We start from the raw sequence: 15,307 nt of genomic DNA, 5'->3' as shown, positions 1-15,307 counted from the left end.
TAAGTGCCCAGATAAACAACATAACCCGCACTAAGCAAACATGAACATACACTAACATATGCTATCTGGCCTTGACAATACTGTCTTACTTCACAACAGATTCAAATGCGAATTTGTGCGAAAGCACCGGTGCCGCCTGTCAAAAAATACTATGTCACTATGTACTTTTAGAGGACACTCAGAGATTTCTGGGAAGTGCTGGGCACCAAAATAGCTATATTTTCTTCTATGAGTCGTGTACGCAAGAATTGTCATTGCACCGATCCTAAAGGTCATCAGTTTGACTTCTGAATTATCCTAGATACATGAGTACTTATTGAAGACTCCTTTTTTTTATTATTCTTAACAACCACTTTTTTTTTTTTTTTTGTTAACCAGCACCACTGTCATTTATTGTATATACAGGGTGTCTCAAAAATACATGGCATAACTTGAGGAATGAGTTCCTGATATGTAGACAATAAAAATATTTTATATCAACATAGTTCCGGAAATGCTTGGTTTCCGAGTTATTAACCGGAATGTCATATCTCCCGCAGGCGATTTCCTTCATCAAAAGGCACTCCATTTAAGCAACAGAACCTTCAGTGCGCCACCCAGGCAATAGCCTATCTGCGCAAAAGTCTTAATCTTTTTAGTTTTATTACAATTATTATTTGTGTGAATTATCATCACTACTATGGTTATTAGGCCAAAATTATTCTAACATTTCTGTTGATTAAACAGTTTATTATTTCGGTCTTTAGCCTGTGGTCACACAGAGATAAGCAAATATCCCGTGTGACCACAGTTACCGCCCCTTCCTCGTGGAGGAAGACCTCTACTCGTAAGGCGGCTAAAAAATTTTTATCATAAAAATTATAGTCTCACACTAGGTCTCTCTCCAAGCACAGCACTATCTCTAATCATAATCTGTTCTTCTTCGATTTAAGGCTATAGCCTTTTCATATTCGGGACAGGTATGGTCTACGGCACTATGTTCTGCTGTCTGTTTTTTACGCTTGCAATTTATACAGCAAGGTGACTTTTCCTTGTTCTCACAATCTCTATATGAATGACCTTCGGTGGAACAATGTCCGCAGAACGCTTTCATTTTACAGGTCTTCGCAATATGGCCATAATTCATACATCTGTAACACTGGGTTACCGTAACAATGTCACGGACCCGACAAGCGGACCAACTGATGAACACTTTTCCTTTTCTGATCAACTGTTTGTGGACAGGACCTGCTATCTGCACTATCCAGTTATTCAACTTCTTGCTCTTTGCCTTGTTCACAGATATCACATTGAAACTTTCTTGGTACACTTCTCAGTTTACTCCATAGTCTTTTAAGTTCTTGATCCATAATTGTTCTTTGAACTCATCTTCATTCACATCTAGTTCTACATCGTAAATCAAAACTTTAGGATTTCTCTTCGGTACCTTTTCTACACACAATTTTAGTTCTTTGAACTTTGGACATTCAGCGAGCATATCTATATCTTTTTCTGATTCTACTTCGAGGACGATCTTATTATCCAGAACAGTTCTTAGATTTTGGACTTTAACATGTTGTAGCTCAGGTCTCACATTTCTAATTAGGTCTTTTTTAATATCTTCACTACATTTATGTTTTTTGTTCTTGGTGGTGATAATTGCTACCCGGGGCTTTGCAACACACTTTTCTTTTAATACGGTAGCATATTCCTTTTTATTTTGTTCTTGAGTACCTTTCTTTTCAACTTTGCTCACTTGTAGATCTATCTCCAACTTTACTATAACCATTTCTAGGTCATCCCATATTTCCATTATCTTCGTTGCTACATTGCCTGTTACTCGGTGTTCTCTTTGTAATAGGAGAGCCCTTAATCTCTCTCGTGCCTCCACTATTTTTTCTATACTAGTTTCCACTGGTCTTTGTCCTGAACTTTTAATCATAGAGTTCAACAACTTCTTCATGTTGTATATCATTTCAACTTTCTTTTCTGGTGTCCATGCCTCTTGCCTTCCCTTTTTAGAAGCTGTATCCTGTGGTGTCCCTTCCGGAACTATTTCTTCCACTTCTTCCTGAACTTCAGAGTTTTCACTCTCTGAATCTCCTGAATCACTATCCACATCCATCTCAATATGTGCTTTCTTCTTGGAAAGAGAGCCAGCGCTCGACTTTTTACCAAACATTAAAGGGCTGTAATTGCCAACTATTTACAACTTGACAAAATCTGGTAGTTTTACATTCCGACCATGTACTCAAATCAGGAGCAAGCGGATATGCACTTTATGTACGGTTTAGAGGACGGCAATGCTCTAGAACCTCGTCGTTTGTACTATGAAAGGTTCCCAGAACGAAGATGTTCATGTAGGGAAACGTTTGAAGGTATCCATCGCCGCCTTTGTGAACATGGGACCTTTACACCTCGTGCTGCCGACAGAGAACGACCAAGATCTACTACTCCTGAAGTAGAGGGGTGGACCAACTGCCTGGCCTCCATGCTCAACTGATTTAAATCCACTAGATTTCTTCTTGTGGGGCCATTTAAAGTCATTGGTGTATTCGATTCGGGTAGTGGTGTGAAAACTCTCGAATTGTGGCAGGTTGTGTCACAATATGAAACATGCCAGGAATTTGAATCGTCTTAGCGAGTCATGAGACGTCGATGTGAGGCCTGTATTCAGGCAGAAGTTGGACATTTTGAACAATTACTATAAGGTGATGTGAACAGTTAAGTATCATAGACGGACCTTCAAAACTCGGAAACCAAGCATTTCTGGAACTATGTTGACATAAAATATTTTTTATTGTCTACATATGAGGAACTCGTTCTGAAGTTATGCCGTGTATTATTGAGACACCCTTTATATATATAATTATTTTTATTATTTTTTTTCCCCGACTAGCACCAATGTATTATGTTTTTTCTCTCATTTAACTATATTTAATGTTATTCACTTTTCTTTTTATAGCAAGCACCACGGGTTGGCTTTGTTTTTTGTTTGCCTCTCTCTCTCTCTCTCTCTCTCTCTCTCTCTCTCTCTCTCTCTCTCTCTCTCTCTCTTCCTCTCTTTTTTGCTCTCTCTCCGTTCTTTACCTTTGGAATGGGCTCCAGAGGACCTTGGCCCACCTTTTAGCAACACTAGGTAGGTTAGAGTCTCTTTTGAGGCATTATGTGCTCTACTGGAACTGGCTAACCTTTCCGTGATGTGGACGAGTACCCAGAATTATCTGGCTTCTGGGTTAACAAGCGGCCAGAACAGAACAACAGAACACACACAAAATACACGCAAACCTACGCCAACATACAGTATTTCTGGCCCTTTTTCAGTTGACTCTGTTCTTCACAGAGACACGAGGTGGAGTTGAGCAGAGGTTCCAGATGCCGCCCTATACATATACACATGCAAAGTAAAACAGCAAAGTGTTCTTTACTTATGTAAACTCTAGAAGGAAGGGGACGAATCAGATTGGTCCACTTGATATCAATTGTTCAACTGTTGATGATCCTTCTCATGTAGCTGACAAACTAAAATGAATATTTGTTCTCTACATTCACACATAAAGAGTTACTCAGAGAGGGGAATGCCACCGCTGTATTCAACTCTGTGAGTGAGCTTGATAATGTTGTAATAACTGAGAGGAAATTGGAGGAGAAATTGTTGAAAATAAACATAAGAAAGGTACCTGGGGTGGATGGAATCTATCCATTTATATTAACGGAGGGAGCAAAAAAGTAAGCAAACCCTTAGCCATAATTATGAGGGCTTTCTTGGACTCAGGGGATGTACCCATGGACTGGAATTGTGCAAAGGTGACCCCCAATCGACAAAGGAGGATCAAAGGGAGACACAGTTAATTACGGACCTGTTAGTTTAACTTCTGTTCCAGGAAAATTAATGGAGGCACTGGTTAAAGAAGCATTGCCGGATCATTTAGTCAAGACTTCAGTGACAGCTCTGGCACAGCATGGGTTTGTAAGGGGAAGTTTTGTATGACCAATTTGATTGGACAACATGATGTATTCCAATGGAACTGGATGCAAAGAATAATTTTGATATCATATATTTGGATCTTAGAAAGGCTTTTGATACTGTTGCACATAGAAGAGTGCTGCACAAGAGCAGTGTGGCATTGGAGGCAAATGGATAAAGGGATGGTTGAGAGGGAGAAGACAGTAATCAATGGACACTGCTCTTCGTGGACTAATGTCATTAGTGGAGTTTCCCCACGGTTCAGTGTTGAGTCCATTGTTGTTTTCTGTATTAATTAATGATAGTGATGATGATGGTATATCAGGCTTAATGTCCAAGTTTGCAGACGATACGAAGGTTAGCAGGGTTGTTAATGACACTACTGACGCTAGGCTGCTGCAACAGGATCTAGAAAAGTTGAGCAGATGGACTGAGAGGTGGCAAATTAAGTGTAACCTTGACAAATGTAAAGTACTACATATGGGAAGCAGTAATCTCAGAGTAACGTATCAACTATGTGGTACCATACTGACACTGGTAGAGAATGAAAAGGACCTGGGAGTAATTGTTCAGGCAGATATGAAGTTTCCTGAGTAGAATAGACGGTCTGCAAAAGTAGCTCATGGTGTCTTATCAATGACATAAAGGAATTTTTCTAGCAGGGATAAGGAGGTGATTATCCCTTTGTATAATGCAATGGTCAGGCCACACCTTGTGTACTGCATCCAGGTCTGGAGGCCTCATTTTAAGAAGGATGCAGAGCTGTTGTAACAAGTACAGAGATGGGCAACAAGATTATGAATGGAACAAAGGGTTGCTTTTACGAAGAAAGGCTTAAATTTTGCAAATTACAGTGTCTGGAGATTAGGCACCTGCGAGCTGATCTGATTGAGGTATATAAAGCCTTGAATAGATTGAGCATGCTCAATGATGAGATTCTTCCTATTGCTCAGAATAATCGCGTGAGAGGGCATAAATTCAAATTGAGGAAAGACAGTTCTAGGATAGATTGTGCATTTGCCTTTAGCCAGCGGGTGGTTGATTGCTGGAACAAACTTCCATCTGTCGTTGTAGAAGTTGATAGCTTAAACAGATTCAAGGCAGAACTAGACAAACATTTGGAGCGAGTGGATGTGTGAAATGAGAAGGGGGGGGTGTTTATTTTATTTTATTATTATGTTTTTTGGCTGATGCTATATAAGCTTTCTTTTTTGCATCATGTGCCCTTGCTAATTCTGAATGCCAATGTACACGTGCCACCTTTAATGGGTTGAAATGTTTAGAAATTTTATTGATAAACAAATATTTTTTAAAAATATTTAAAAAATCGTAAAATTTTCCTATGTCTCCCCGGATCAAATGCTCCTACTTTGAGAATATTTTCTGTAATGAACAAGATGTGAAACAGCGAAAACCACATCTAAAAGTTGAAACAATGGAACCATGCATTTATACTAAATGCAATTTTGATATGGGTTGTATGCAGTTTTGTGACTTTTTAAAAGATGAACATGATATTTTAAAAGAAAAGAACATTCATGGAAAAATATGAAAATTGAGTTTTCTTTGTTTTTAATAAATTTACATATATTATTTGATGTTAATTTTTTTAGAATATGCGTTTTGTTAAATATTTTTGTAAAGTTTTACTTAGTTTTGCTCTTGAACTTTCCTTTGCAAATCAAAGTAATAAAAATAAACTTTTTTTTTTAAATTCTTATGAATAAAGTCACCAGACATCCCGAATTATGCGGGACAGTCCTATATTTTAGTTGTTTACCCCGCATTGAAAACTGTCCCGGAAAATGTCCCGGATTGGTCATGTTAATTCCATACTTAATGGCAAACATAATGCAAATCATTTGCATGATGTTTGCCGGGTACAACGGAAACACTTTTTTCGGTAGTAAATAAGCTGTGGACGTCAACAAAAAACTGACTGTAGAAACGCTGAAAGCAATACTACAAGTGCAATTTTGCTAATTATCTTGAAGAATTTTAGGAAGAAATTTCAAATAATGAAGAATTATTATTATTAAAAGAAGAACCTTTTTTTCACTAAACAAAACTGAAAATCGATTAAAAACATGACTCCTTCCCCTAATAAGTGTTTTTTTTTTGTTCCCCTTCTAATTACAACTATTTTTCATAACCTTTACGCAACCTTCTATTCGTTAGGTAGTATAATACGAGGGATACCCTATGCTGAAATCAGCCATTCTGCGAAAAAAAAAAAATATTAATAATAAATAAAATAAAATAGGTCATATTTGTTTTTTTAAGAAATGTGATATTTCATTTTATAAGTTTAGTTTAAAGAAGTATATGTATTTAATATATATTTTGTATGTGATTATTTTTGTATATACTGTATAAAAAATTAAAAAATATATATGTTTATTGTTTCTAGGGTGTTGAAAAAGCGCCCCCCTCCCTAAGGTGTAATGCATTGGAATACTAAGGATCTGGTCACTTATGAATCTATTTTCTAAAGGTTTGTTCTTTATTTTCTCCAAGAAATTATAATACTGTATACTACTGTCACCGAAATTATAATATAGTACTGTATATTATTTATCAGTGGGTTTCGTTTACACAAATTGTCTGTCAAACATGTGGCGCGACCTGCAATCGTTGATGTGCCGCGTTTTGTTTACAGTCGCAGAGTACTGCAGTGTAGTAAGATTTGAGATTTTGTGTAGGTATTGCCTAGTTCACATAACAGTAAGATAACTTACTACAATGTACTAGTTTATAGTCACAGACCTGTGCTAAGGGTAGTTACTTTCTTTCTTCTTCAATAGATTACGCATTTCTTTTTTGAATTTGTTGGTTCGGTAGTACGTATTTGAATTAATTGAAAAGTCCTCTGGAGTCAGGAACTCTGTATTTCATCCGTAATGGTACTAAATAACGCAGGCCGACCGGGCTAGCCGAGTGGGTAAAGTACCTGCCCGGCAACCCAAAGGTCGCGGGTTCGATTCCCGCCTCGGGCTTGGATCACTGTACTGCAAAAACCTTTGGAGGTGCAATATGGCCACAGAAGCCGATGCGCCAACAACTACCAAATCAAAAAAAAAAAAAAAAAAAAAAAAAAAAATCATCAAAAACTAAATAACGCTGACTCGAATCTATAAAATGTCTTTATTATGATAATATAAAATAAAATAAAATAAAATAAAATAGATGCGTACTGGGGCGCCTCCGTGGGCAGGAGCGGCAGTGCATAGCACACGCTTCTTTATTAGACCGGGGTTCGAGGCCGTGACCACCAAATACGGAGGATGCTGAAAGGTCAGGGAATGACTACGGCATATCCCCGGAGCAATATGGCCTTAGTTGCCAATGCGCCTAAAAACCAAATAACAACAACATGCGTACTGATCGTATAACTGTATATTAAAATATTAAAACGAAATAAAATAAATGTATAACAAGAATAAAATATATAAAATTAAAAGAGATAAAAGTTTAAAACCACTAACTTTCGGCATCAGCGGCACCCTTCATCAGCTATAGTGGTACAGTAGAGCAAATGTAATTGCTTGTATGCTGATGCAGCATATTATTATTAACCTTATAGTGCAAGGAAGCCTGAGGCAACAGCTAAAAAAAACAAAAAAAAAAAAAAACTGAGTTAACCCGAGAGAGTCAGAAGTAGGAAGGAATCACCAAGAAAGAGAAGAATGAAGATATCCAGCTCAGGACCCTGGGTGTGCCAAGCCCATACTCACTAGATGTCAGCCTCTGGGGTTATTAAACATTTGATGAAATTGAAGTATTGGTTACATCTTAAATGTGGACATTGTAGTGATATTAGAACTTAGTCATAAGGGATGCTGAATTCGAATATGGTGAGTGCAATGTGTACAGAAAGAAGAGGAGGTGGATTAAAAAGCATATAGAGTCTAAGGTAGCAGTGCACCCAGCTGATGATTTTGACTTGGCGCATTATAGCCGTAGATGCTAATGCACCATAAAACCCTAAAACAAAAAAACAAACAAACAAACCCAGCTGATGTGGGTGGCCAGTGCACTGTTGAGTCATTGACATAACCACCGGGAAAACAAAAATTGGAATAGGAGTATATTATAGGCAAAGTATAATGAACAACTATAGAGAAGTAGGCAAAGAAATTAGAATGTCATAATAGGATATTATTATTAACCATAGGGTGCAAGGAAGCCTAAGGCTTATGCTGCACTAGACAAAAAAAAAAATTTCTGAATTACCCAGAGAGAGAGAGAGAGAGAGAGAGAGAGAGAGAGAGAGAGAGAGAGAGAGAGAGAAGTAGAAAGGAATCACCAAGAAAAAGAAGAATAATGATATCCAGCTCAGGACCCTGGTGTGCCAAGCCCATACTCACCAGATATGCACCCCTATGACAAACCCAGGATGCACAAATTGCACAAGTTTACGAAACTAAAAAAATAGGAATGAAGAAAAGATTCTGAAAATGTATTTATGGTTTTTATATGATTGAATATTTCATGGAAGGGGAAATACATTTAATTATAATAACGTAAAAACCCACACAATTCCAGCAATCGGTATTATCGCAAATGCAGTAAGACTGAGTTTACTACCCATTTATAATTAGATTGCACTTACAGAAAAGAACAAACTGGGAGTTGCAAATTGTTTTTATTGTTTTATGGTAGTGACCTCCAGAAATGTGCTCATGCTATCATGCCTCACGAAATTTCTGTTCGAACAGAAAAATGTGAGCACCTGAAAACATGAGTCAGCCTACAATATCATGTTTTATCTTGTGAATGCAGCAAATGACAACAGCATGTCTCTGACCAATACAACTACAGTACATGGGAAATATATCTTTTGCACTTTTGACGTTTGACAGGCACCAAGCTACATTCAGCTTGGTGCCAGGTTTCGCGTTCACCTTGTGTTACAGACAAAATGGCACAAGAGCCAATGCAAAAATTGCATTATACTTGCATCGTTGTCTAATATAAATATATCAATCACGTTAGAGCAGATTTGTGTTGCGAAAATGCACGTTATAGCAGAACTGACAATAATTTCCATTTGTCAATGTTAAACTTCATTTGCCACCTCCCATCCCATCTGCTCAACTTTTCTAGATCCTATTGCAGTAGTGTACTGTCATTAACAACCCTGCCAACATTCGTATCATCCGCAAACTTGGACATTAATCCTAATATACCTTCATTAATAAATACAGAAAACAACAATGGGCTCAACACCGGGGGGGGGGGAACTCCACTAATAACATTAGTCCATGAAGAGCAGTGTCCATTGATTATCAATCTGTCTTCTCCCACTCAATCATTCCTTTTATCCATAGCATCAATTGCCGGTGCCTCCATATCCAGGTGGGCAGGAACAGAAGTGTGTAGCACACGCTTCTTGATTAGACCGGGGTTCGAGCCCATGACCACTAAATACGGAGGATGCGGAAAGGTCAGGGAATGACCACTGCATGTCCCCGGAGCAATATGGCCTTAGTTGCTAATGCTCCTAAAAAAACCAAATAACAAATAACAATAGCTTCAGTTGCCCTTAATGCCATACTGCTCCAATTTGTACAGTAGTCTTCCATGTGCAACATTATCAAAAGCTTTCCTAAAATCAAAATTATTTTTTGCATACAGTTGCTTTGTGACCACATCATGATATCCACTCAAATTAAAGACTTTCCATTGACAAACCCATTCTGTGTTTGAACTATATCTGCAGCCTTGTCTAGATGATCCTGCAGTGCTTCTTTAACCAGTGCCTCCATTATTTTTCCCAGAACAGAAGTTAAACTTACAGGACTGCAATTGCTTGTGTCACCCTTTGATCTTCCTTTGTGAATTGGGGATACATTTGGATATCTCCAGTCCATGGGGACCTCCCCTCAGTCCAAGGAAGCTCTCATAATTATGGCTAAGGGTTTGCTTACTTCCTTTGCTGCATCCTTTAATATAACTGGATTGATCCCATCCTCCCCAGGTGCCTTTCTTATGTTTAACTTCAACAATTATTCCTCCAGTTTGCTCTCTGTTATTACAAAATCATTTAACTCCCTGTTAGAGTTTGATAAACATCTGGTCCTCTCCTCCTTACATAACTCCTCATAGGCGCCTCCGTAGCCAGGTGGGAAGGAGCAGCAGTGCGTAGCACACGCTTCTTGATTAGACCGGGGTTCGAGCCCGTCACCACCAAATACGGAGGATGTGGAAAGGTCAGGGAATGACCACCGCATATCCCGGAGCAATATGGCCTTAGTTGCTAATGCTCCTAAAAACCAAATAACAATAACATAACTCCTCATGTGTGAATGTAGATGCAAAATACTCATTTAGTTCGGCAGTTATCTGAGAATGATCATCTACAGTCAAACCATCAGTATCAAGTGGAACAATCTGATTCATCGCCTTCCTTCTAGAGTTTATATAAGTAAAGAATTCATTGCTGTTTTTCTTAGCATCCTTTGCCAAAGATTTCTTATAATCTGCCTTTGCCAGCTTAACCTCCTTTGTATCTTGATTACAGACTAGCTTATGTCTTGCGTAGGCTTCTCTGTCAACTGACAATTTATATGCGTTTCATGCATTTTTCATTTCTGCCACGAGTCTAATTAGTTCATCCATTTAAGCCTAAACTTTGAACAATATATTTTAGTTGGTATGAAAAGCCTAGTACCTTCCAAGGTAAATTCCATGAATGCTTCCCATTCAGAATTTGCTGTTGATAACATCTTCATTTGGTCCCATTGAGTAGAATTTAGAAACTGTCTGCTATCAACGTTGTCACCTTTACGAAAGCAGAAACCTTTCCCTTTACCCCTGATGGTAGTTACATCTTTGAGTAAATCCCACATCGGCATAGTGTGATCACTGCCACATAGTGGTTTCTTTATCCGTAGATTCTTAATGCATGAAGAGTCACTGCTGATAATCAGATCAAGAGTATTACTCCCTCTGGTTGCCGGTCGAACATACTGCTATAGGAAACAATCATCCAATAAATCCACAAAAGCTTTGATAGTGTGAGAGTTACCAAGCCGCAAGTTCCTGTTAATAACTTGGAAGTTAAAATTCCTCGTTATAAGACATTGTGATTTACTGATCCACTCTATTTCTCTATACAGTTCATTGTAATCATCAGAGTCATTAGGCCTGTAACACACTCTTACTCTCAATTTTGCTTTTCTAGTGCATATGGCACAGCAAACTGACTCAACATTGCACTGGCCACCCATGTCAACTGGATGTGCTTCCTTGAATTTTGTGTTTCTTAACTATCAGCATAGCTCCTCCTCCCTTCCTCTCCTGGCTATCCTTTCTATCATCACGTCTTTGATAACCCAAAAATATTTGCCTTTGATGTTTTGACCAACACCTCAAATAGTAGTAGTAGTAGTACTAGCATGTGATGCAAGAAAGCATGTGTATGAGCTTATGCAGCATCAGCCAAAAAAAAAAAAAAAAAATCACACCATTTCCTCCAAATGCCTGTCTAGTTCCTCCTTTAATTTATTCAACCTATCAACTTCCACAACAACAGATGGAAGTTTGTTCCAGCAATTAACCACCCGCTGGCTAAAGGCAAATTTCCGCACATCTATTCTACATCTGTCTTTTCTTAATTTGAATTTATGCCCCCTTAGGTTCGTAATCTGAACAAGTGGAAGGATCCCATCCGAATTCAGCGTGCTCAACCCATTCAAGGCCTTATACACCTCAATCAGATCACCGCGCAGGTGCCTAGTCTCCAGCCACTGCAATTTGCAGAACTTAAGCCTCTCTTGGTAAGAGGATCCCTTCATTCCCCTCACTAATCTTGTTGCCCTTCTCTGTACACGCTCAAGTAAATCTACATCCTTCCTAAAATGAGGCCTCCAGACCTGTATGCAGTACTCAAGGCGTGGCCTGACCATTGCCTTATACAGAGGGATAATCACCTCCTTTTCCCTGCTAGCAAGATTCTTATATATCATTGACAAAACCCCATGACCTGTCCTGGCAGCCTGTCTGCATTGCTCAGAAAACTTCATATCTGCCTGCACAATTACTCCCAGGTCTTTTTCATTTTCTACCACCTTAAGTGTAGTACCACACAGTTGGTACGTTTCTCTGGGGTTACTTCTACCCATATGCAATACTTTGCATTTGTCAAGGTTAAACTTCAGTTGCCACTTCTTAGCCCATCTGCCCAAATTATCTAGATCCTGTTGCAGTAGCACACTGCCATTACTGTCATTAACCACCCTGCCAACCTTTGTATCATCTGCAAACTTCGACATTAAGCCTGATATACCTTCATCAATATCATTGATAAATATACAAAACAACAGAGGGCCCAACACCGAACCCTGTGGGACTCCACTAGTAACATTAGTCCACGAAGAGCAGCACCACCCATTGATTACCACCCTCTTTCTTCTCCCACTTAACCATCCTTTTATCCATTGTAGCAACTTACCCTTAATACCATTCTGCTCCAATTTGTACAATAGTCTTTCATGTGCAATCTGATGAATTTAGTAAATAAATTCATCAGATTTATTTACTAAATGCCTAGCATTGGTTTTCATGCAAGAATATACGTGCACCTGTTCTTATTCTTAGTTATGCTAAAACAGCCCATGTATTTACTTATTCCACGATGACTCCCAGCAGTCCTTGAAATCACCAGCACCTTGTTTTCCAGGCTGCTGCTCATTCCAATAGATGCAGTGCAAGAATCACTTTCACCTCTGCTTGTGGCTACTGTTATGTATTAGTCTGTGTAACCCCCTTAGCTAGCAGTTTCCCAACCCACCTAACACCTTGATATCATCAGCAAATATTCTTGCAGCCTTTCTATTTAAGTGTACCCCATCCCTGTAGAAGCAGTCTCTCCTGAGAGGTAACAAGCACAAACCTCACTGAGAAAAATTCTACCCCTTGAGCCTTGCACAATCTTCTAGGGCCGAATTGATTGACAAGGTTCTCATCATATACTCCCTCTTGTCCGTGTCTGGGCAAAATTGGAGACACCTTCTAATTCAACTCTAACTTGTGATTTTTTTCAACATTGACCTGTACTTGTTAAGTAATTCTTCAATTCTCCTAATTTTTTTCTGTGATTTTTTTCAACATTGACCTGTACTTGTTAAGTAATTCTGCAATTCTCGTACTCTTAATGTCACTAGTGCCAGCGTGTACATCAATATCACCTTTTGTGCCCTTAAAATGTTATGTTTGCATGCTCTACAACATCATAAACTTTTTCCCGTGGCACACATACCACCCTGGTCCTGTTATTTATCCTTTTTGCATGAAAAAGAATGCTAAAAGGGAAACGGGGAATATATTGTGCTATCCTTTTTCACAGTATATTCCCTATTTCCCTGATAATAGAGTCTCCAAGAAGAACTAGTTCTTCTTGGAGATTCTTCTAGTTCTTCAACAGCAATCCTTGGGGATTGCTGTTGTGTTGCCTGATGGTCAAATTCAAGTTCCGGCATTGATGTGGGTAGCTGAGACCTTCATTGCCAACCCATTTTAAATCCTTCGAGGGCATCCACCCTGTTCTTCAAGCTCTCATAAAGGCCCATAACAACTCTGAGTTGGCACCTAACTTCCTCACACTCCTTACATTGAGCACACACACAAATACAACTCCCTTATCAATATCATGTCCCATTCCTGATAGCCACAAACATTAAATAAACAATACATTTCAAAAGGCTATGATTCAGAGGCTAACTACCCCCCCCCCCCAGTAACGTTACATTTCTAAAATAAATGTTAAGGTATAGCGTTACGTTTGTAAAATATAAGTAGCTATAATAAATTTAACTATCTACTACCACCTCCGTGATTCAAGCTCTCGCAAGAGCTATTTGTGATATTATATCTACGTCAGATCACCGATTCTAAAAGCTCTAGGAATATTAGTGTTGTAAGTTACGGATTAGGCAATAAGTTAAATTATTAAAACAGGTAAGTAATACTATAAATTAACTCGAATAGACTTGAAAGATGGTAAGAAAAAGCTGTGTTTTAATGCTGCTAAATGCAAGGTCTTACACTTGGGAGAATAGCAACCAACGAATAAATTGTATGCTTGGTGGGGTTGAATTTAAAACAGTAGAGGAGGAATGGGATCTAGGAGTTACAATTCGAGCAGATATGAAGTTTTCTGAACAGTGTACACAGGCAGTCAAGAGAGCCCATGTGTCCTATCGATGATTTATCGAACACTATCTTGTAAAGATAGGGAGGTCATAAAGTGGGAACTTTATAAAGCAATTGTGCTTCTACAGGGATGGGATACACTTAAATAGAAAGGGTGCAAGAATATTTGCTGATGCTACCGAGGCAGTGTTAGGTGGGTCGGAAAACTGCTAGCTTGGGGGGAGACAAAGACCAATAGATTGACAGTAGCCACTGGCAGAGGTGAAAGAGATTCTTGCACTGCTTCTATTAGAATGAGCAGAAGCCTGGAAAACAAGATGCATGGTATTTCAGAGACTGCTGGGAGCCATTGCGGTACAAGTAAACACATGGGTTGTGTTAGGGTAGCTAAGAATAGAAACAGGTGCAGGTATACTTGCGTGTACACCAATGCTAGGAGTTTAGTAAATAAATTTGATGAATTTGAGGTATTGCTCAAAACATCAAAGGCAGATATTGTTGGGATATCAGAGACGTGGTGTCACACAGATATAAGGGATGCAGAACTGCAATTTGGGGAGTACAACGTCTACAGAAAGGATAGACAGGATAGGAAGGGGGGAGGGGTTATGCTATTAGTTAAGAAACACATAAAAACCAAGGAAGTGAAGCCAGTCGACATCGCCGGACAGTGCAGTGTTGAGTCAGTTTGGTGTGACATAAGCATTGGGAGATCAAAATTGAGAGTAGGAGTGTGTTATAGGCCTAATGACCCTGATGAGTATAATAAGGAACTGTACAGGGAAATAGAGTGGGCCAGTAAATCAGAGAGTCTTATAATGGGAGATTTTAATTTCCCAGATATTGACTGGAATTTGGGGGCTGGTTACTCACACACTAGCAGGGCTTTTGTGGATTTATTGGATGATTGTTTTCTACATCAGCATGTTCGGGAGGCAACTAGAGGGAGTAATACTCTTAATTTGATTATCAGCAGTGATTCTTCATGCATTAAGAATCTGCAGATAAACGAACCACTAGGTGGCAGTGATCACAGTGTGCTGAAGTGGGATTTACTCAAAGAGGTAACTACCATTAGGGGTAAAGGGAAGGGTTATTGCTTCCGTAAAGGCGACTACGATGGACTGAGACAGTATTTAAATTCTATACAGTGGGACCAACTGATGATGTTACCAACAGCAAATTCAAAATGGGAAGCATTCAAAG

The 15,307-nt window shown here is 38.9% G+C and overlaps 1 protein-coding gene across 3 annotated transcripts in view; it reads left to right on the top strand.

Moving 5' to 3' along the window:
• The first annotated feature begins 6,356 nt into the window (after positions 1-6,356).
• MAGE (necdin, MAGE family member) overlaps positions 6,357-15,307 on the top strand; it is a 224,698-nt gene continuing 215,747 nt past the window's right edge. Inside the window, exon 1 of one of the 3 annotated variants that reach the window (XM_090371627.1) lies at positions 6,357-6,440. In XM_090371627.1, the coding sequence (XP_090227753.1) occupies positions 6,422-6,440 (19 nt within the window). In that variant the 5' untranslated portion in view covers positions 6,357-6,421. Of the gene's footprint in view, positions 6,441-6,575; positions 6,671-15,307 lie in introns of those variants that run through there. The other 2 variants (XM_090371626.1, XM_090371628.1) reach the window with 2 other exon arrangements.

This window comes from Mastigoproctus giganteus, chromosome 4 (assembly GCF_048544385.1).
Source record: "Mastigoproctus giganteus isolate SK-2022 chromosome 4, ASM4854438v1, whole genome shotgun sequence".
Classification (NCBI taxonomy): Eukaryota; Metazoa; Arthropoda; class Arachnida; order Uropygi; family Thelyphonidae; genus Mastigoproctus; species Mastigoproctus giganteus.
The sequence above is the reverse complement of the archived record's forward strand: the minus strand, read 5'-3'. Positions and strand labels throughout refer to the sequence as shown.